The 21691-nt window shown below is 44.9% G+C and overlaps 1 protein-coding gene across 1 annotated transcript in view; it reads left to right on the forward strand.

Moving 5' to 3' along the window:
- Window positions 1-21691, forward strand: part of LOC126481792 (uncharacterized) — a 327057-nt gene that overhangs the window by 165506 nt on the left and 139860 nt on the right. The window contains exon 15 of the mRNA XM_050105747.1: window positions 390-2699. Coding sequence (XP_049961704.1) covers window positions 390-2699 — 2310 coding nt within the window. The remainder of the gene's footprint in view (window positions 1-389; window positions 2700-21691) is intronic.

The raw sequence follows: 21691 nt of genomic DNA on the forward strand, positions 1-21691 counted from the left end.
GGGCACAATTACAACACTTACACATAAGCTTTCGGCTACAGCCTTCGTCTAAAAAAAAAAATAGAAACACTCACCATTCATTCAAATAAGCAAGTACACTTCACACACACAACACCCGATTCTGGCAGCTTGGATTCTGGTGAGAACTGCTGGAGTTGATGGTCATGTGTACATGAGGTATGCCTGCTTGGGTAAATGAACAATGGGTCTTTGTCTTTATTTTTCTAACGAAGGCTGTGGCTGAAGGCTTATGTATAAGTGTCTTTTAATTGTGCCTGTCTGCAACTTAACATGTAAGCTTTACAGTAAGTAGCAATCTACTTTCTCCTACATTGTTGATATTCCAACCTGGAGTTTCTATTGTTTTATGTATATTTTTTTCTTTTCAGTTCCAGTTGTGGTTCGCTATCGACTGACCTTCTAGGACCACTAATAATGGGCCCATCAATTTCTGTCGATGATTGGGTGCCTGAACGACCACCAAAGAAACCACATTTGCGTTCTGCATTTCCTCGTCCCGTTCAAGACCGTCTGCCGAGCCCAGATTTGCCTCCACCATCTCCTCCCCCAATGGTAGAAGACGAAGTTTTTGCCTGTGATGATCCCTTACCACCGCCACCAGCTGACCTTCCTCCTGTGGAGGGAAGTCCATTACCATCATCTTCCAGGCCACAAGACCAAGCTCCAGGAGACAGTGTTTCTGAGTACCACGAACCCAGTGCTGAAAATGAACAAGTGAGGATTCCTGAAAGACCTAGCAAGGCCCAAATTTCCAGCAGTGGTAAGATGTGCAATGACAAGCAAGTAGAAGGTGGACATGTTCATTTAACCTGCAGCTCTTCTTGTCAGAGGCATCATACGGACAACAGTTCAGCTCATGTCATTTCGGCAGAAGCATATAATAGCTCAGAGCATTTGAAACAAGGTGATGGTGCTGTAAATAATAGGAACTGTACATCATTTGCTGTTTCACAGAAACACTCTGAAAATAACACTGGTAATCATACTTATTTACAAAATGGACACTCATCAGAAAAATATCATGGCCATTTTTCCCAACGACTGTCTGATAATTACAATTTCAGGTCACGGTTTCATGACAGTTACAGGTCTCAGAGGTATTCTGAACATCCACAGAGACAACAGGGAAGTACATCTTCATTACCACGGTATGCAGAGAGCCACTGGGCATCTCAGAGACATAGTGAAACAAATCTTCCACAGAAATGCTCTGATATGAGTCCCACAAGCCACAGAAATATTGAAAATGATTTCCAGAACTACAGAAATTCTGACATAATTCATAGGTATTCTGAAATGGGTTACATTCCACACAGGTATAATGGTGACGGTAATACAACACTTCCCAGAAATCACGAGTATCGGTACTTCTCTTCAAAAAATCCAGGAACGGCAATGCAGGACAACATGTACCCAGAAAGTCATGTGCAGAGACCTTCACACAACAGGTACACTTCACAGAGATCTAATGACAGGTGCCACAAACATGGTACACTGCCTAACCACGAATTCCCTGCATCGAGTGAACACACTGTGCATAAAGCGGCAGAAATATGTGATAGAATTTCAGCTGAAAATACAATGATCAACCATAAGGTTGATAATAGTGCCAATGTAAATACTGAATGCAACTGTTCAGTACAGAAACTAAATGACTGTGCAGTGAATCAAAGAAAAGTAGTTAACCTGAACAGTCCACATGAAAAGCCAGATGACAGTGGCCTTCTGAAAATCAATAGCAGGCTTTCTCCAAGAAAACTGGACCAAGAAACAGTTCATCATAAACACCTAAGGAGTAGTAGCACAGGAAATAAATCTGTTGAAGGTGATAGTTTATTGCAGAAAGTATCCAATAGCAGGCTATTGAAATCTTCTGAAAATCTAAGTTCACAACAGAAGACCTCTCATTCTTCTTTGAGCCTGCACAGCAGTGGTGGAGACTCAGTTTCTCCCATTTCCCGAATGCAGGAAAATAACATAGTTCATCAGCATCAGTCTGATACAAACAAGCAAATGCAGGGACATTTCGAAAGAGAATACCATGAACATAATAACCCAAGAAATGCAGAGACCAAGCATCTTACTAGTTCCAGAAGTTTTGACAATGGATTTCAGCAGAGGCACAGACAAGATGTGACTAACATGCCACAAAAGTCTTTTGACAGTAGTGATTTAACCCAGAGGTTTAGTGAAGGTAGTACACAACACCATAAATATCCTACCACAAAGAATGTTGTTCCTTTTAGCCAGCACAGCTCTACAAGCAGTACTCCCATTTACAGAAACAGTAGCCGAATGTACACAAGACCTCAGCCATTAAAACCATTTGAAATAACCTGTCAGAGTGAACTGGAAAGGACTTCAAGTTCCAGTGGTCAAATTACGAATACTGATGGGCGGTCGTCTGCTAGGTGCTCCACACAGAAGCTAGTAGTGAATGGAAAGCTAGCAGCTCCTCTTCACAGTGACAGGCTGGAGTCCGAAAGAATTAGTGGAACTGTTTCAATGCCAGCAAAGGCTCGACTTCAGCGATTGCCCCTAACATTGCCAGTGGGAAACAGCCAAGAATCAGCTTCTACTCAATCAACTGCCAGCCATGGAACCCAAGAAAGGGAAGCCCTGTCACCATCCTCACCCAAGCCAGCTGGAAATGGCAGATTCTCACCACCACACCAGACGTGAGTACATCTTTCAAACATTATATTCAGAATTCATTTTGCCTACATTATGAAAATTTGTGTGTATATTAGAAAATGCCTGGTTTTGAGCACCATAGCTTCCATCAGCTTCTATCCATGTGTACATCTGCTGTAGCTGGAAAGGAGTGTTCGTTCATTGTCCATGCTTACATAATCACACTCAAGAGATGTTTTACCATGGATTTTTCTTGTGGGGCTTAATTTCAAGTAACGTGCACATTTGGTTTGCTTTAGTTGCTCCTTCGATTACATTTGTGATACAGCATTACAATTTGAATGGCCATTTGTATCGATGTACTTTTGTATTAACCTTTATTTATGATTAAATTTAATAACAGGGTCTATTTGAAATTTAAGCTATGGGGTCATAATTGTCCAATTTATATTTAAAAAGGGTCTTATTAACAGTATTATGAAAAGGATAATTTTTCATTCTATTGTTTGTATTCCAACATGGACCTTTAGTTGTTTAAAAGTGCCTTATTGTTTATCAGTGCCTATAATTCACAAGGGATTTGGTTTGGGAGAACATAGAATTCTCTGAGTAATATGAAAATACCAACTGAGGCATCCAGATCTGACAGTCAAAGCTGAAATCTATAATTTGAAAAGAATGGCAGTTAGTTTGATGTTGTTTTCATAGAAATGCACAGGAAGACATAGAATCTTTGTTATCGTGATCATGAAGAAAGTTGTTACCAGAATAGCTCAGGTTAGCAGAATGAATGTTACAAAAAGAGAGGGAGGCTAAGATCTTTGTGTCATCTCTGTTAAGTGTTCCTGTTGCTGCAGTACTGGGACTTTAATTGCTGAAGTTCAATACTGGAAAGTCTCTCTGTGTCTTTGTGATTTTAACACTTTGTGTAGAGTCTGTAAGTTGTGGAGTTCCATTTACTAGACAAAATGAAAGTGGAATCTTGAACAATGTTGTCATTTTGAGTGCCGAGCAACTTTGACCATTAAGATATGACAAAGTGTGCATTGAGCACTGTCGTGTTAATATGTCATAGTTCCGATACGCTTTTGGCGTTTTATGAATTTGTCTTTCAAACAGTGGTGAACCCAAGATGCAATAACAACAACACAGGAAGAGTAGATTGCTACTCATCAGGTAGAGGAGACATTGGGTCGCAGACAGGCACAATGAAAAAGAACTCTCGAAATATTCAGCTTTCAGGCTAAGTCCTTCATCAGATAGAAAACACACACATTCTTACAAGCACAACTCACTCACACATGACCACTGTTATCTCAATACACTAAAGTCTGATCAGGCTCACGGAGATGATAGTGCTCATTCATGTGTGAATTGTCCTCATGTGGAGGTGTGTGTGTGTTCTACTCTGATGAAGGATTTAGTCTGGTAGCTAAATATTTCTAGAATTCTCTTCCACTGTGCCTGTCTGCAACTCATTGTCTCCTCTGTTTGGTGAGTAGCAATCCATTCTTTCCATTTTTAGGGGAAAAAAGAAGAGCAACTGAAATAAGATCATTGAAATTGACATTGTTCTTGTTCTTGGATACTGCAGTTCATGAAGGTCTTTTATATGGCTAGTTACTGGCAGACACTGGGAGAACTGAGGCATGAGATAGCCTAAGTTAAGATATTTTGAGTCCATGGTAGATCCACTTGGAAAACAAACAGTGGAAGAAAATATTTTTTAATGAAAAGGTCTACAAGCAATTGTCTTTCTCAGCAATAAGGCATCGAAGCATTTGATTAGGACAGACTGCGACCAGTTTTGCAGGGACTAAAGCATACTAATCTTTCTGTGCTGCAGCTAAACAGCTTCCCCAAGTTCTTTGCTATACACTCATCACTTCTCCATCATGATGGTGTCATTAATAGTATCCTCACTATTGTCCATCAAGCTATAATGTATATTCCTGTATATACCACTATAACCATATTCTGCAAAGTAATCGCCTTTCAAACTACGAAGGTGAATAAACTGGAAGTTATGAAAGTGTAAGCATATGTGTATGATTAACTAAATTTTACCAGAAGGTACTGATGCTGTTTGATCCTTAAGGAATGTTTAAGTATTTGTACATTTTCCAGTGAATTGCATCTTTATGTGAGGATCAATATGTTCCAACATGATAGCAGTAACTTTCATTCAGCTGGTCCTATTATTTTAGGAGTCATTTGTGTATGCCATGCTCGCACATCTTTTTATTCTAAAGAGGACAACATACCATGCATTAATAGCTTCAAATGCATTTGCTGTATGTTTTGTTACAAAAATAGGATCTGAGGAAATCCTATCCATAATTGTCATCAAGTTAGGTGATCCCACATCACATTTTAATATAATGGAACCTCTTGTTCTGATCTTTTATTTCCTTATCTCCAGCAGTCTTCAGCAATAGCAGTATTTTACAGTTAGCTGACCACTGCACTTGTGATCAGAGAACTGAAAGTAGATATTTCATTGCTCTGCACCGAAGTTCAGACAGTTACATCCTGAATGATGCGGACTACAGTCTTGAAACTGCTGCATCCATGTAGGAACTGTTTGCTACTTCAGTTAAATCTCCTACATTGGTGTTCCTGCTGTGATGCTACAGGCTTTAAGACATTACTTAAACAGAAAAGTATTAGTTTGATACAAAGAATTCCACTCTGCAGTCCTACCAATTAGATGCTTTTGACCCATCATCACTACTAGGTACATGTGCTGCATCTGTGAAGAACCTACAGTGGTCAAAAGCAGAAAAGTACCACTGTAGATCACCACACTGTCTGCAAATATCCACATAGTGTCATGGAATGAGGACAGATGGCACTGTTGAAGATCATCTATTTGTTATGTGGATATGTAAGTACCACTGGATTAAAGGAGACCATTCACTGCAAAGCATCTGCATTGAGTCATCAAGAGAAACACTCTCTCTCTCTCTCTCTCTCTCTCTCTCTCTCTCTCTCTCTCTTATGCCTCTACATGGTGCCGTCTGGTTAGATAAACAGTGCCAATGCTACTTTTGGCAGGTGGACAAGGTTGGGATGGCGGTTGTGTTAGGTGGGGTAGGTAGAGGGGAAGAGAGGCAGGAGGAAGGGAGAGAGATTGGTGCTGGGTGACAAGCGGCTCGGAGTTAGGTGTCCACTTTGCCACCTAGGAATATGGGGGGGGGGGGGGGAAGGGGGATGGCAAGTACACAAGCCAAGGATGGAGCAGCACACAGTGAAGGAAATGTGAATCAGGATGGGTGACAGGGCAGATGAAGGGGAAACTTTGGGGATGGTGTGTTACTGGAGACTGAGGACAGCACAGTTATGAGAGTGAAGGATGTATTACCAGTGTGGTGTCACCGCCAGACACCACACTTGCTAGGTGGTAGCCTTTAAATCGGCCGCGGTCCATTAGTATACATCGGACCCGCGTGTCGCCACTGTCAGTGATTGCAGACCGAGCGCCACCACACGGCAGGTCTAGAGAGACGTCCTAGCACTCGCCCCAGTTGTACAGCCGACTTTGCTAGCGATGCTACCTGACAAATACGCTCTCATTTGCCGAGACGATAGTTAGCATAGCCTTCAGCTACGTCATTTGCTACGACCTAGCAAGGCGCCATTACCAGTTTATATTGAGATTGTTATTAATGTACCGTCAAGAGCGATGTACACCAATTATGGATTAAAGTTAAGTATTACATCAACTACGTACTTTATTTGCTAGTATAAACTCCTTTAATTGTTCCAGACCTCACGCCAGTCTGCGTGATCTTAAACGCGTGCCTTTCGGCTACCCGTCATTGTGGATTGGCTGTCTTGCCAGTCCACAACAACCAGAATAACTCCCATATGCATAGTATACAGGAGCTGGTGGCAGAGAGAAGATTGTGAAGTAGCCATTGAAATTGAGCACGTTGTGCTCAGCTGCGTGTTGTGCCACCACATAGTAAACTTTGTTCTCGGCAACAGTTTGGCGGAGGCCATTCATCCTGGTGGACAGATGTTTGGTAGTCATACTGACATAAAAAGATGTGCAGTGTTTTCAGCAAAGCTGATATATGACATGGCTGCTTTCACAGGTGACCCAGCCTCTGAAGGGGTAGGATAAACTTGTGGCAGGACTGGAGTCGGAAGTGCTCGGTGGGTGGATTGGGCAGATCTTGCAACTTGGTCTAGCAAAGGGATATGATGCTTGTGGAAAGGAGTTGGGAGTGGGAGTGGCATAGGGATGGACTAGGATATTGTTTAGATTGGGTGGGCAATAGAATGCCACCTTAGGAGGGATGGGAAGGATCTTGGGTTGAATGTCCCTCATTGTAGTGCATGATCAAAGCCCTGATGAAGGATATGGTTCAGTTGATCCAGTCCAATGGAATAATGGGTGAGGGGGAGGGTGCTCGTTTGTAGCTGATTCTTTGGGGTGGCAGGAGGATTGGCAGAGAAACCTGTGTGTGGTCTACATTTGGGGGGGGGGGGGGGGGGTTAGTCCATGCCAGCCTTGTGCGTAGTGGGCTTGGGAGTTTTCCTCACTACAGAAACAAGGTGCATCCAGAAAGTAAATTTCCCTATTTTTTTGAAAAACAAAGGCAACATAGTTACATGAAAGACTTTATTGGCAACAGGTACAGCAATGTTTGAGCTATTTTTCGACAGTCACCAAAAGAATTGAGACACTCGAAATAGTGTGGGATCAAGTTTTGTATTCCTGTGTCATGGGAGTCTGCCATCTGTGAATGGAACCAGCAAGTGACACTTGTCTTCAGTTCTGGGCAGGAAGTCAATAAGGAGCATGTGCATCACTTTTTGGAGTGATACAGTCTGTTTGAATTTTGTCTTGCCAGAGATCCATTGTGACGCCAATGCACTGACTGCTGCTTGGTGTCTGGGGTCAGTGAGAAATCCACATCTCATTGCCCTGTCAAGGAAATTGTTGCCGTCGTCATGATGTCACTGTAGAAATGTCAGTGCTACCAAAAGTGTTTCATTTTGCGCTCGAGTGTCATGTTTCTCAGCACCCACCTGGCATGCAATTCCTTGAACAGCAGGTGCTTAGTGACAATTTCATGCAACAAGGATTGTGATATCTGAGGAAAATGGCTGCTGATCTCTGTAATCATGAAGCAACGGTTGCTGCTGCACCAGCTCAACCAGATGATCAATGATGAGGGGTGGTTAGCTACTGCGCTCTTCGTCATGGACACTTTGTTGACTTTCAGAAAAAAGCCTACACCAGCGACACACCATCTGTTTGTTCATGATGTTCTGCCCGTAGAACTGACATAGTTGACAATGAATTTCGATGGGCACTATGTTTTGTGCATTAAGGAACATTATCACTGACTGGACTTCAAAGGTAGCAGGAGAACGAATAACAGATGCTATTTCGGGGCACTGTTGCCGGTGTACTGGCAGCAGGCGAGACTTGTCCGGCCAGCATTTGATTGCTACGTCATAGGTCTGTTGCGCATGCACGATTTTCCTGGCGAAATACCTCTACTTTGAAGGAAACAACCTCGGCAGACTTACTTTCTGGATGTGCCTCGTACATTGTCCATGGGTGGCCAGACAGTTTGGGAGAGATTTTTTGGTGTGGAAGGGATGACAGGTTGTTGGAATGCAGGCTTAGTGGGTTTAATGTGGTTACAAGTGTGGATGGAGCCAGCGTAGAGGTGGAAGTCAATGTCCAGGAAGATTGAACGTTGAGTTGACAAGTACGAGGTGAAGTGAATGGTAGAGAAGGTTTTGAGATTGTGAAGGAATGAGAATAGGGTATCTTGGCCCTAAGTCCAGATTATGAAGTCATAAATGAACCTGAACCAGACTTGGGGTTAAGTGTTTTGGGAGGCTAGGGAGGTTTCCTCTAGACGGCCATAAAGAGGTTGGCATAAGGAGGTGCTATGCGGGTGCTGATGACTGTGATGTGGATTTGTTTATATACCTTCCCTTCAAAATAAAAGTACCTCTGAGTCAGGATATAATTGATAAGGTGTACAAGGAATGAGATGGTTGGTTTGGAGTCTAAAGGACATTGGGAGAAGTAGTGTTCAATACAGGAAGGCCATGGACATGAGGGTGTCTAGAGATGTGGCGTCAGCAATGATGAATAGGGATACAGGAGGTAAAGGGGTGGGGATGGTGGAGAGTCAGTGAAGGAAGTTGTTTGTTGCATTGATGTAAGAGACTAGGTTTCAGACAGATGGCTTGAGGTATTGGTCAACAAGGGCAGAAATTCTCACAGTGCGAGTGCAATAGCCAGATACAGTGGAGTGGTTAGGATTGTGGGTTTGTGGATTTTGGGGAGTATGTAGAAGGTTGGTATGCAGTGTATTGATGGGGTGAGGACATGGACTTCAGTAGCAATTGGAGATTATGCTGGACTACTAGGTTGGGATCACTGTAGGTGGAGGAGTCAGACAGTTGGCAGAGGCCTTCTGTCAGGTAGTCACTGTGGCTAATCATGACAGTGATGGAGCTTTTGTTTGCAGGGAGGATATTAGGCCAAGATCTGTTTTCAGGCTATGTATGGCTGTCCTTTTTTCTGCTGAAAGTTTAGTGTTCGTAGGAAGGGACGTAGGGAAGGATGGAGAGACCAAGTTGGAGGTAAGAAATTACTGGAAGGTGAGCAGCAGAGGGAGGAGGGTCGTAATTGGATAGTGATATAAACTAGGAGAGAGAAGGCTCCAAATCTTAATAACAAATTGTTTTCATTTTGTGTGCACAACACTTTCAAACACAACAGTTTCACCAAAAATGTCCGTTTCACAACAGTAACTGCCTCTGGTCGTATGTAAAGGCTTTTGGTGGTACCAAAGTTATTGTCCAGACACTTGTGGATGAGGCAGGAACTGAAATTGAGGGTAGCAAAGCAAAAGCAGAAATTCTAAACTTGTTTTCAAATGTTCCTTTGCAATTGAAAGTCTGCGAGTACTGCCCAATTCAGTTCTCATATCACTGCAAAGGTGAGTAACGTAGATATTAGTGTTAACGGGGCTGAGAAATGGCTGAAATGACTAAAATGGAACAAATCTCCAACAACTGATGGAATGTTTATCGTATTCTATACCAAATTTGCAGCTGAGTTGGCTCCTCTTTGAACTATGCTCTGCTGTTACCCATTAAAGAAAAAAAAAAAAGAAAAAAAAAGTAATTGGCACACATCACACTCGTCTGCAAGAAGATTAATAAAAGTGATCCACAAAACTACCGTCCAGTATCCTTGACATCCTTTTGTTGTAGAATCATGGAACATATTCGTAGGTCAAACGTATTGAGGTATCTCAAACCGAATGACATCCATGCCAACCAGCATGGATTCCAGAAACATTGCTCATATGAAACGCGACTTGCACTTTTCTCACGCGACATCCTGGAACCCGTGGGCCAAGGCAGTCACGTAGGTGCAGTATTGCATGATTTTTGAAAAGCAGTGCCACACATACCCTCGTTATTAAAGGCGCAACTGTATGTGGTATGTAACTTCAAGTGTGCTTAGGCAAGTGTGTTGGGACACTTGCTGTTCACGTTGTCCATTAATGACACTGCAGTCAACATTAATAGCAACCTCAGACTTTTTGCAGATAATGTAGTTATCTATAATGAAATACTGTCTGAAATTTTAACGAGTCGTCATTTAAATTGGTTAACCCATACAAATATCTGGATGTAAGAATTTGTTGGGTTATGAAATGAAACAAACGTATAGGCTCGCTTAAAAGGCAAAGCAGATAGCAGACTTTGGTTCATTTGTAGAATACAGGGAAATGCAATCACTCTAAAACAAGAGGCTGCTTGATGTGAATTCCAGCAAATTAAATCTTTGAAGAGATTTCGGGATAGCAGCCAGTCATCGTACACTTCATTCCGTGATATTTCAACTGGACGCCAGCCAGTCATCTTCAGGTGAACCATCAAAGACTGACGAAGACAGTCTCCACCTGCCTTATACAGTGGACCACACCACCCGGTGGCAGCGCCCTCGCTGGTGGAACTGCGAGGATCAGCTGTCTTCGGTGTTGCCGCTTGCCGCAGTTATCGGAGTATTCTGGCATCTTAGCCTGCACCAGATCTCGGAAATGACGGGATTCCACGCATTATCCAGCTGGTAGCCACCATTGTGGTTCGTTAGATTTTTTACGATGTATATTTCGACGGATTCTTTTATAACAGAGTCCCAAAAAAATGGCTCTGAACACTATGGGACTTAACATCTATGGTCATCAGTCCCCTAGAACTTAGAACTACTTAAACCTAACTAACCTAAGGACAACACACAACACCCAGCCATCACGAGGCGCAGAAAATCCCTGACCCCGCCGGAAATCGAACCCGGGCGTGGGAAGCGAGAACGCTACCGCACGACCACGTGATGCGGGCAGAGCCCCAAAAAGTTTGCTGTGTCATCCGCGTAGATGGCTACCATCGTGTGTTGTGTAGTCATCGTGTGGGAAGTCATTGATGTAGAGGTTACACAAGAGGGGTCCTAGAATTTTTCATTGGGGTACTCCCGCTTGTATACCGTGTTATGTTGATTGCCCTGAACTACAGTGTAGAAATCGTCTCGCTGTGTATGGTTTTATGGTCCACCTATAGGTTCAGGAAAGATTTGTAACGGTCACAGGTTAACACAAACGTCAACCATTGCGAAACTAAGACAACGTTTATTTATCGGTTCTACACTGCAACTAAGGTGACACCGGTGTGCCGCTACCATGCAGACAGTCCTATACGTAAAATATGAAACACACGACTTAATAAACGCACCGGACCAGTGCTGTCTGCTAGACACGCGTGCTCACAGCTACTACCTCTCACACATATTGCAAGGTCTGTATGAAAGTACACATTGTTCCACTGCACAACACTCAGCACTGCGTGCCACACCAAACACATTGTTTGGAGGCAGTACATGGTTGACCTTGGCTGTTGTATGGGGGAACCATGCAGACTGCGGTAGCCTTGAAGCTTTCCCTGATGCAAACATTTTGGCGTGAAAGACTTGGAGTGTAGCGGACAGTACAGGACTAATAGGCCCATTGTTGAGAGCAAAAACAAAGAGCAATGCGCTCTCACATTTGGATGAAAGAAAACACACACAGCATTTGAGACACACACACAGCATTGATACAAAACTGGAACACCTGAGCCTCCTTGTATATCATAATCTGTTATCCGAATACTGATCAGCTTTAACATCGGCTAAACGAAAGCGTTCCAGTCGGCAAATTTTGATTTAGCGCTGCGATGGCGGGTTGGGCGGTTTCCCCCATTCACAACTGTCAGTGTTGCTGTTGTGTGTTCACACCTGAAACTTACTTGTGACAGAGCGTGCTGTTTTTGTGTCGTTGCCAGTGTCAGCGGAATGTAAATGTGCTGTTAAAAAAGTGTTTACGAGAAACGTAAGATAGGAGACCAGCCAAAGAAAGGTGCTATTACACCAAGCTTAGCTCGGGAATATGGAGCTGGAAACGGACATTAAAAAGAGCAGTGTGACCATTACAAAAATTGCTAGCGTACTACATGCGCAAAAAACTTGGCTCTCGATCTTCGCTTATAAGATGGTTCAGGGGAAGGCGAAACAAGCTTGGGGCTCTTTCTCGGAGGGCAGGCAGCCCGCAGTACACTGAAATCAACAGTGGATTCCCAGTGCGTAACTGCTAACTACAGTGCTACAGAGAGTTGTGTTGTTTAGTAGCTAACGTAGGCAGCGGGCGAGTGTTTTTGTACAGGCTGGAAGTCATCCGACGCCCACCACTTCTTTCCCTTCCAGAAATGTGCCAAGTTATATTGTTTGTACAATACTCGACAGCTGAGATGGAATCACGCATTGAAAAATCAATAAAATGGCGGAACACAAGGATTTAAACACTGCACAAATCTAGGAGTAAGCTCGTGTCTTTCAGGTGAGTGTCACTGCACATGAAGAGCCATCAAACAGCCGATATGCATTAGAACTGGCTGGGCTGGATAAGGAATCTTCGGGTTTTGAAGGATGCGCGATTAACAAAATATTCAAGAAGCCTGAATGAGACTTGGTAATCCTGTCTCTCAAATATTGACGGACGTAAAATAATTGGCAGTGTCGGCGACAACCAAATCTCTTGCGACGGAAACAACCGTGCTGAAAAAGAACCATCCAGTGAGGAAGTTTTCCACTGCCCTGTGACGTCTATGAAGTGGTTGGAGCAACAAGAAGAATGTGACGCTGTTTTCGAATTTCTTTCTTTCAAACACTTGCAAGTTTTAGAGGCAAAAAACGAGTCTCATCTCTGAAGCAGTAAGAATGAGTTGTAGGCATTCTTTAACGAGCCATTTGAACTTTTCAAACTAGCCTATGTAGTCAGCTATCTGTGTTATCTGGAAGATGTGTGATTGAGATAAAGGAGAATGGAGCAGGAGGAAGAAATGGGGAAATTTATCCCATGATGCAACAACCAACCATCCTGTAGAAGGTGAAGAGCTAAAGAGTTCAGTGGGCGGGCCACGTAGCCCCTACGCTAGAAGAAAGACTGGTGAACAGATCATGTGAGGAGAAACCACACACAAGACGCGTCATGGGATAACCAAGGCAGAGCTACATGGACGACTTTGCAGCCATGCAGACTGGAGGAACCGAACACAAAACAGAAAGGAATGGAGGCAGTTTATGGAAGCAGTGCGTCGTCTGCTCGGCATGTGATTGCTGGCTAGGTATGGTACAATTATGTATGTGCTGCAAAATATATACCTATGTGTACAGTTGTGTGTTCCTTTCTTTCATTCTGCTATGAACACTACCCGCCCAGATAGCCGTGCGCGTTAAAGCGCCGCCTCTGGGACGGGGAGTTCGAATCCGTTCAGCAGATTAAAAACAAAAGTCGACGTGCCGGTCACCCTGGATGCGGTTTTTTGGCGGTTCCCCGTATCCTCGGATACATGATTCTCAAACATGTAGAAAACTTTGGCTCACTTTCGCATGAATCCCACACCATATGCACACAGTTCGGGGTGCGCACATCCCGTCCCGGCGGGTAACTGTGTGGCGACCCCGTAAATGAACCACGCCACGTCCGTTGTTAACCATATCGATACTGCACAGACGCGGGACAACGGCACAAGAAAAAGAGAAAGATGGTATTCTATGAACACTGGTGCAATATAATTACGTCAATGACCGTTTATCCGAAAAATCAATTATACAAACACCCCAGACCTCAACTGTTTCGGATGATCGATGCAGTAATCGCCACAGTATGAGAAATAAACGATCTTTCTTTCAAGTTTGCAGTGCACACTTTCACACCAACGGGCAATTCCGACACTGCCGAAAGACTTCAGGAGCCCAATGCAGTTATTGTTACGGTAAATGTGGTGCTACAGAAGAATGTTGAGGATTAGGTGGGTAGATCACGTAACTAATGAGGAGGTATTGAAAAGGATTGGGGAGAAGAGAAGTTTGTGGCACAACTTGACTAGAAGAAGGGATCGGCTGGTAGGACATGTCCTGAGGCATCAAGGGATCACAAATTTAGCATTGGAGGGCAGTGTGGAGGGTAAACATCGTAGAGGGAGACCAAGAGATGAATACACTAAGCAGATTCAGAAGGATGTAGGTTGCAGTAGGTACTGGGAGATGAAGAGCTTGCACAGGATATATTAGCATGGAGAGCTGCATCAAACCAGTCTCAGGACTGAAGACCACAACAACAACAACGTCAGGAAGCATATGTCTCCTAAACGGCGTCCACTGAAACTGAAAATAATATAACCGTATTTGAAACCCTTATCAGGGATGGCTTGATCGATGACTGGTGAGTCACCCACAAAACGAAAGTGGCGGCGCGGCAACCTCGCTTGCCCGTGTCGCGTGCCCCGGCCGGTCAGGTGGGAGTGGGGGGTGAGGGGCAGGCCGGCAACAGCGCGCGCTGCGCCGACGCGGGCTGTCCGTTGTGACAGCCGCTCAGTCGACGGTTGGCCGCGGAGCCGTGCGTGAGTGCGTGCCGCGTCGCGAGTGAGCAGTGGCGTGTCTGTGGGTGCTATGTGTGTCACGTGGACGAGGAGCCGCACGACATCCGTAGCCATTCGCCGGCGGAGGGTCGGGTAACGCCATGGTGTTCGGCAGTGGGACCAAGTTCCGCATCAGGAGGTAAACCCCGAGTCCGCAAGCTTAGCGTCTCTTCTATTGGGGGCGTTAACTCGCTTTCACTGAACCGCTCGCTTAGCTTCGCCTATCGATCTATCATCTTGCTCCACTGGACACAACTCAGCTCTAATTGGTCCTGTTCGTGGCTGCTGACATTTGACGCTGAGGAATGTTAACTGGACGGGTTCCAGTCTTGCGAGGAATTTAGGTCCCTACCTGAAACTACTTTCATGTCTGGCCGGTGCCCCGCCCACCTTCTCCATGCCGTAGGTAATTCTCTATAATGTCACCCGATTATTCATAACCGTTACGGCGAGTGCATATGTTTGAGTGGACAATTGGAAAGATGGTTAGCAGTATATCGCTCATGTAGCTGATACAGCATCAAAGTAGAATTCTTCTTTACTGCCATACCTCCAGAGCAGTTGACGATGTGATGTCGTGTGACTAGGGCCTCCCGTCGGGTAGACCGTTCGCCGGGTGCAAGTTTTTCGATGTGACGCCACTTCGGCGACTTGCGCGTCGATGGGGATGAAATGATGATGATGATGACAACACAAAACCCAGTCAATGAGCGGAGAAAATCTCCGATCCAGCCGGGAATCGAACCCGGGACCTTAGGATTGAAAGTCTGTCGCGCTGACCACTCAGATACTGGGGGCGGACGACAGAGTAGTTGACGGACATTGTTTTGCATTCGTGCGTCTTTATTGTGACACGAACTTGCTAGGAGAACGAGCAGAAGCGGTGCAAAAAGTTTATAGACAGAGAATACTGGAATCCACCAGTTCTCGGCTTTTTCGGAAGTTCCTTTATAAGCCATTTTCATTTTAGTCGTGCTGCCACTTGAGATACAATACTTACCGGTCACGATAAATTTGGTGAAGAGCCAGATTATAGAACGTAATGTCTTGGATGGGGTCAGGCCAAGGCCAATGATTATGTTACCTGTCACTTGTCACTTTCACATCTGGTAATGTTAATGTGAGTCGCACCATAATTTGGAGACACTTATTGCACAAGTGATTATTATAAGGTCTACAACTTCGCATCCTGTGCTTTTTCTCGAAGTTCCAGGCTTTATTGTGAAAAAATTTTAAAAAATGCGATTCACATTATTGGTCATCGCTGGCCACTGCTTTCTCTCATCTTCCAGGCAACATACGAATCTTGTGGCGGAAGAATAGGGTGTCTTGAGGAGATCCATGAATAGATATAATTTTGCACTTGTACATATGACCGGAAGTACTAGTCAGCCAGGCCGTATGCCTTTGATCGAAAAAAAAAGAAAGAAAACGTGGTAGTCAGAGAGAGTACTGTCTGGAGAGTACGGCGGGTGGGGTAGAACTTTCAACGTTTTCAAGTATGTTTTGACAGGTTTTGCGACACGGGGTCGAGCGTCGCCGTGCTGCAAAATCAGCCTTTCATGCCTATCGCTGTCTTTCAGTGCTCGGCTCAAATGCATCAACTGCTTTTGAAAATGATTTTCTCTGATTGTTTTAATTTAATCGTATGGCTAGGGCCCCCGTCGGGCAGACCGTTCGCCGGGTGCCGGTCTTTCAATTTGACGCCACTTCGGCGACCCGCAGTCCATGAGGATGACAGGATGATGATGACAGCACAACACCCAGTCCCTGGGCAGAGAAAATTCTCCGACCCAGCCTGGTATCGAACCCGGGCTCAGAGGATTGACAATCCGTCACGCTGACCATACAGCTACCGGGAGCGGATTCTCTGATTGTTTCTGTCGGTTTCAATAACTTTGAAAACCTCTCTTCCACCGCCATCCCGGTCCTCGATGTCAAAATTACCATTTTTGAAGCGTTGAAACCGTTCTCTGCACGTTCTTTCGCTAATAGGTGCCTTACAATAGGTCTTACCCAGCATTTTATGAACCTCATTCGCATATTTCTTCATGTTAAGGGAGAAAATTAAAACTTTTCGAAAATCACGAGAGCTAGGCTCATAAGTTGACATATTCAATCGAGGATGTAGTCACAAATCCACTAATATTTTGATGGCGGAAAGCTTATTGTACGACATTTACCATTTACCACTTACACCACCACTTGTCGCTACTGTCATCTATAACAAAACGGTGAAGCAAAGTTGTAGACAATAATATAAGTGATAGCACCAGTTCCATCTTTCTGTGAGTCTTCCGTGTTTGTCGATAGTTATATGTAGTTCCTTGCTCACACGTCCGTGGGGAATTTATTATCCTTTGGTCTCTCAGTTTATAATGAGTGTGATGGCCATCAGTAGAAAACCCCAATGAAACAATCTGTAACTTAAAAAGAAAAATTAATTAAACTCTTTTTCACTTAGATTAAAAGTCCTTTCGGAGAAATTAATTTCTGTTTTCCATGAATCCCATTGAGCCAATAGCCAGCGAACAGCGAATGTGTCAGATATTTGTTGCATAACTGGCGTTCGCGTACTTCTGATGCTGAAATTCTCAAGCAGTGCGCCATGCTACGAAATTGTGTCGAAAGGCAGGTGGAAATTGTCGAGGTTCGAATCACGGTCTTGAGCCAGACTGTATTTTCGTATATACCACTCGCTCGGCGATTCCAGTGGCTAAAAGTCGATGTAACTTTCTCTCGGCAGCTATTCCATCGCGGCGTGTCGAAGCGAACTGGCCTCCCGACAGATGCTGCACGTGTTAGAGGTTGCAAGTGGGAATCGAAGGCTCAAAGCCCTTTCACTATTAACGTTGGATACGCGATGAGTCGACGGCACAGGCTGTGGTTGTCGCTCCTGTTTTCCCTACAGCGCCTTCCTCGATGCGTAAAAACTGCCACGAATCTTCAGGAAGCGTAAACGACAAACGACACGGCCTGGGAATCGTCGCTGCCCCAGTTCTGTAGGTCGGACTTTGTCCTTCGTCGCAGACGAGGATCGTTCCATTTATAAGCCCAGCGTGGCCGTGTCGTCGTCAGTTTAATGACAACAGTTGATGTGATTTCGTCAAGTACACTCATGTGCAGAAAAAAACGAACGATTAGAGATGGGACGTTCATATTCACATGACATGTACGTTAGTATGTTCTGCGGAAATGATTACCATTTGAACCATGTCGGCCCACGAGTTCAAGATCAACATCGGTATCGCGGCGCATCACCACCTATTGGTAAAATGTGCCTACGGCACTCGATAAACTAAAGGTAATGGATCAGTGTGACTTGAGCAGATGTGCTGGTTACCCGCAGACTTATGCACGGACAGTACTGTCAAATCAGTGAGTTTGGCATGAGAGAATGTGATGCATCCCTCCAGGAAATTGCTGCTTGTGTGGGACGAAATGTTTCGGCAGGCCGGCCGGAGTGGCCGAGCGGTTAAAGGCGCTACAGTCTGGAACCGCACGACCGCTACGGTCGCAGGTTCGAATCCTGCCTCGGGCATGGATGTGTGTGATGTCCTTAGGTTAGTTAGGTTTAAGTAGTTCTAAGTTCTAGCGGACTTATGACCACAGCAATTGAGTCCCATAGTGCTCAGAGCCATTTGAACCATTTTTTTGTTTCGGCAGCACAACGGGTGTGTGCCGAATGGTTCACGGAAGGTCGTAGAACGCGACAAATGGGTCAGTTCGCAGCACCACATAGACCAATCGCCTCGCCTCCCCTCCCCTCCCCTCGACGCCTCATCCGAATGGTATTGCAGAACAGATCTGCGTCCTCCTCGGCTCTGCCGCAACAATGAAACAGGTAACACATCGTACACTATCAGGGGTGACAATCTCTCGCCATTTATTACGGCATGGCTTACATGCGCGTCGTCTACTTCTCCGCCTATCTTGATAAATGCACAGAAAAATACTAGACGGCGTGGTGTATGGAACGACGTCATTGGGGACAGGAATGACATCAGGTAGTGTTTTCGAAGGAATCCAAGTTCTGTTTGTTTGAAAATGTTTGCCACATTTTGGTTCGCCGCCAACAGGGGGAGCGGAATCACGGTGACTATTCGCGCAAGACCTACAGCGCTAAAAATGGTTCAAATGGCTCTGAGCACTATGGGACTTAACATCTGTGGTCATCAGTCCCCTAGAACTTAGAACTACTTAAACCTAACTAACCTAAGGACATCACACACATCCATGCCCGAGGCAGGATTCGAACCTGCGACCGTAGCGGTCGCGCGGTTCCAGACTGAAGCGTCTAGAACCGCTAGACCACCGCGGCCGGCCCTACAGTGCTAACTCGAGTCCATATGGTGTGGGGTGCTGTTGGGTACAACCACAAATCAAAGTTGATCCGTGTCCAGGTCACTGTGACCAATGGGACCTACGTGAATGACATCCTGAGACCCGTAACCATACTCTTTCTGCATAATACCCCAGACGCCATTTTTCAGCAGTACAATGCACGACCCGACCACATGCTTCACGAAAACGTGCCTTCTTGGTGTCACAGGATGTCAGCCTTTTGCCCTAGCCCGCGAGATCACCAGACTTGCCAATAGAAAATGTGTGGGATATGGTGAGACGACGGGGGCAGCGCTGTGACCTGCCAGCCATCACAGATGAACTTTGGAACCAGGTGAATGCAGCATGGATGGCTATGCGACAGGACACCATTCGCGCCTTACACACGTCGTCGCCATCACGCATGGAACAAGTTATCAGGAACCATGGCAGACCCTGTGCCTATGTGGCAACAGGGCACAGGCTGAAAATTTGGAAATTTGTGGTAAGTTCATATGGGACCAAACTGCTGAGGTCACCGGTCCCTATGCTTACACACTATTTAAGCTAACTTAAACTAACTAGGGATGACACACACACACCCATTCCCGAGGGAGGACACCTCGGACGGGGTGAGTCGCGCGGACCGCGACAGGACGCCTGAGACCGCGCGGCTACCCCGCGCGGTTGCGCGTGATGAGCCGAGGTTCTTGAAGTGCTAATCATTTCCGCAGAACACACTAAGTACGTCTCCTGTGAATATGAACGTCCTCGCTCTAGTCGTTCAAGGTGTCTTGTCTTTTTCTGAACACGAGTGTACCTTCGAAGGAAGAAGAGAAGATTCCATCGACATCGAGGTCATTAACGACGGAGCGCAAGGATGGGAAAAGAAATTTGGCGATGTCCTTTCAAAGGAACCATCCTGGTATTTGCCAGGATCGATTTAGGGGAATCACGGAAAACATAAACCTGGATGGTCGAAAGGGCATTTTAACCTTCGTCTTCCCGATTGCGAGTCCACTGTGCCAACTGGCCTGCTATACCTTCGAAGATTGGCGTTAAACTCTGTACCACGATTGTCTCCGAAGTCTTGAGTTGTTTCTTTCTGTAATAATAATAATAATAATTATTATTATTATTATTATTATTTCGTGTGGCTCAATCGCCTGCTGCAACGCTTTCGATTGGAGGCCACTTCGGCAACATGCCAACCTGTTATCCAACCGCTAGACGACCAGGCCCGGCTACTTTTGTGTAGTAATGATAATTTGCAAGGCGACTTGACACCACTCAGGCAACTGTTGTAAAGTGCCGTAATTGCAATTATTTTAGTATAATGTCGTGTTGGTGTTATTGCGACAATTTATTGGGTTATGAGATTTAGGGAAAGTACAGAAAAGGTAAATGTGGATGGTCACGCAAGGATTTAAATTACTGTCTTCTGGAATGCGACATCAGCCATCTCACCGCTGTATCACCTCGTACGGTCTGTTACAGTTAGAGCCGGCCGAGCGATTCTAGGCGCTTCAGTCCGGAACCGCGCTGCTGCTACGGTCGCAGGTTCGAATCCTGCCTCGGGCATGGATGTGTGTGATCTCCTTAGGTTAGTTAGGTTTAAGTAGTTCTAAGTCTAGGGGACTGATGACCTCAGATGTTAAGTCCCACAGCGCTTAGAGGCATTTGAAACTTTTGTTACAGTTAGACACATACATTTTACACCAGCTGGTACGTCATTTCGATTTTGGGTCCTAGTATTCCATGAATGGTTAATATGGGCAGACGTTGTATGTTGTTTCACGAAGTCTTAAATTTATTCAATTTTTTTCCAAGGAAAATGGCCAGGAAAAACTAATATGCAAAAATGTCTTGCAGGTTCCCATTGCCAATATTCTGGGATCGTTTGAAGAATCAACGGCTAGTTCACGATTTTGGACAAGTTGTATTCGGCATTGTTCCACGTGTCGGTTTGCGAGGCTACAAACCCTCCCCATACGATAATTTTCTTCGTGTCAGAACTACCAATACAAAAAAAAACATAAAAATAAAGAATATGTAAAACGAATAACTTAAAATAAACATGCCTGGGTATAAATACATAGAACATTGCGTCGTGGATAACCAAAAGTGGATAACCTCGAGACCATTTGGAACTGCTAGAAGTAGATCTTTTTAGGTGTAAGACGCAACACAGAACCGGCAACAGAGCAAGTGGTCCACGGCTTGCGCTTTTCCGCAGTCGCAATTGGTAGTTGCGTCTGGATATCCCCTTTTTCTGAAACTGCATCTGAATCTTCCGACTTAGGGCGCAGGAAGTGGAGAATATGCCATGTAAGCCATTGCTCTAGAAAGCCAGAAGGGAATTTTCGGAAAGTTGAGGTCAGTGAGGATTGCTTGCAACTTGTGCTTTCCAAATTTTTGTCCTGCTTTGGATGGCGTCATTTGCAAGGTGTTGCTAGTTTTCACGTAGCTTTTCGTTGACTTCAACCTCTGGACGGTTGGTACATAATCATGTAGGCTTGGTGATAAGGTTTGTCCTATCCACATTGGCAGCAATCTCACGACAGATGTGTGGAGTAGCAATGCTTGCCAGGTGAATTATACATCAGCAATTCTCATTTTAACAGCCGTCCATTTCTTGCATCGGTACAGGGACACTATCTTTATCAAACTCCTGCTCCTTGTTATACGATTGGTTGCAATGTTGTAATAG

The sequence above is a fragment of the Schistocerca serialis genome, chromosome 5, assembly GCF_023864345.2.
Source record: "Schistocerca serialis cubense isolate TAMUIC-IGC-003099 chromosome 5, iqSchSeri2.2, whole genome shotgun sequence".
Lineage (NCBI taxonomy): Eukaryota > Metazoa > Arthropoda > Insecta > Orthoptera > Acrididae > Schistocerca > Schistocerca serialis.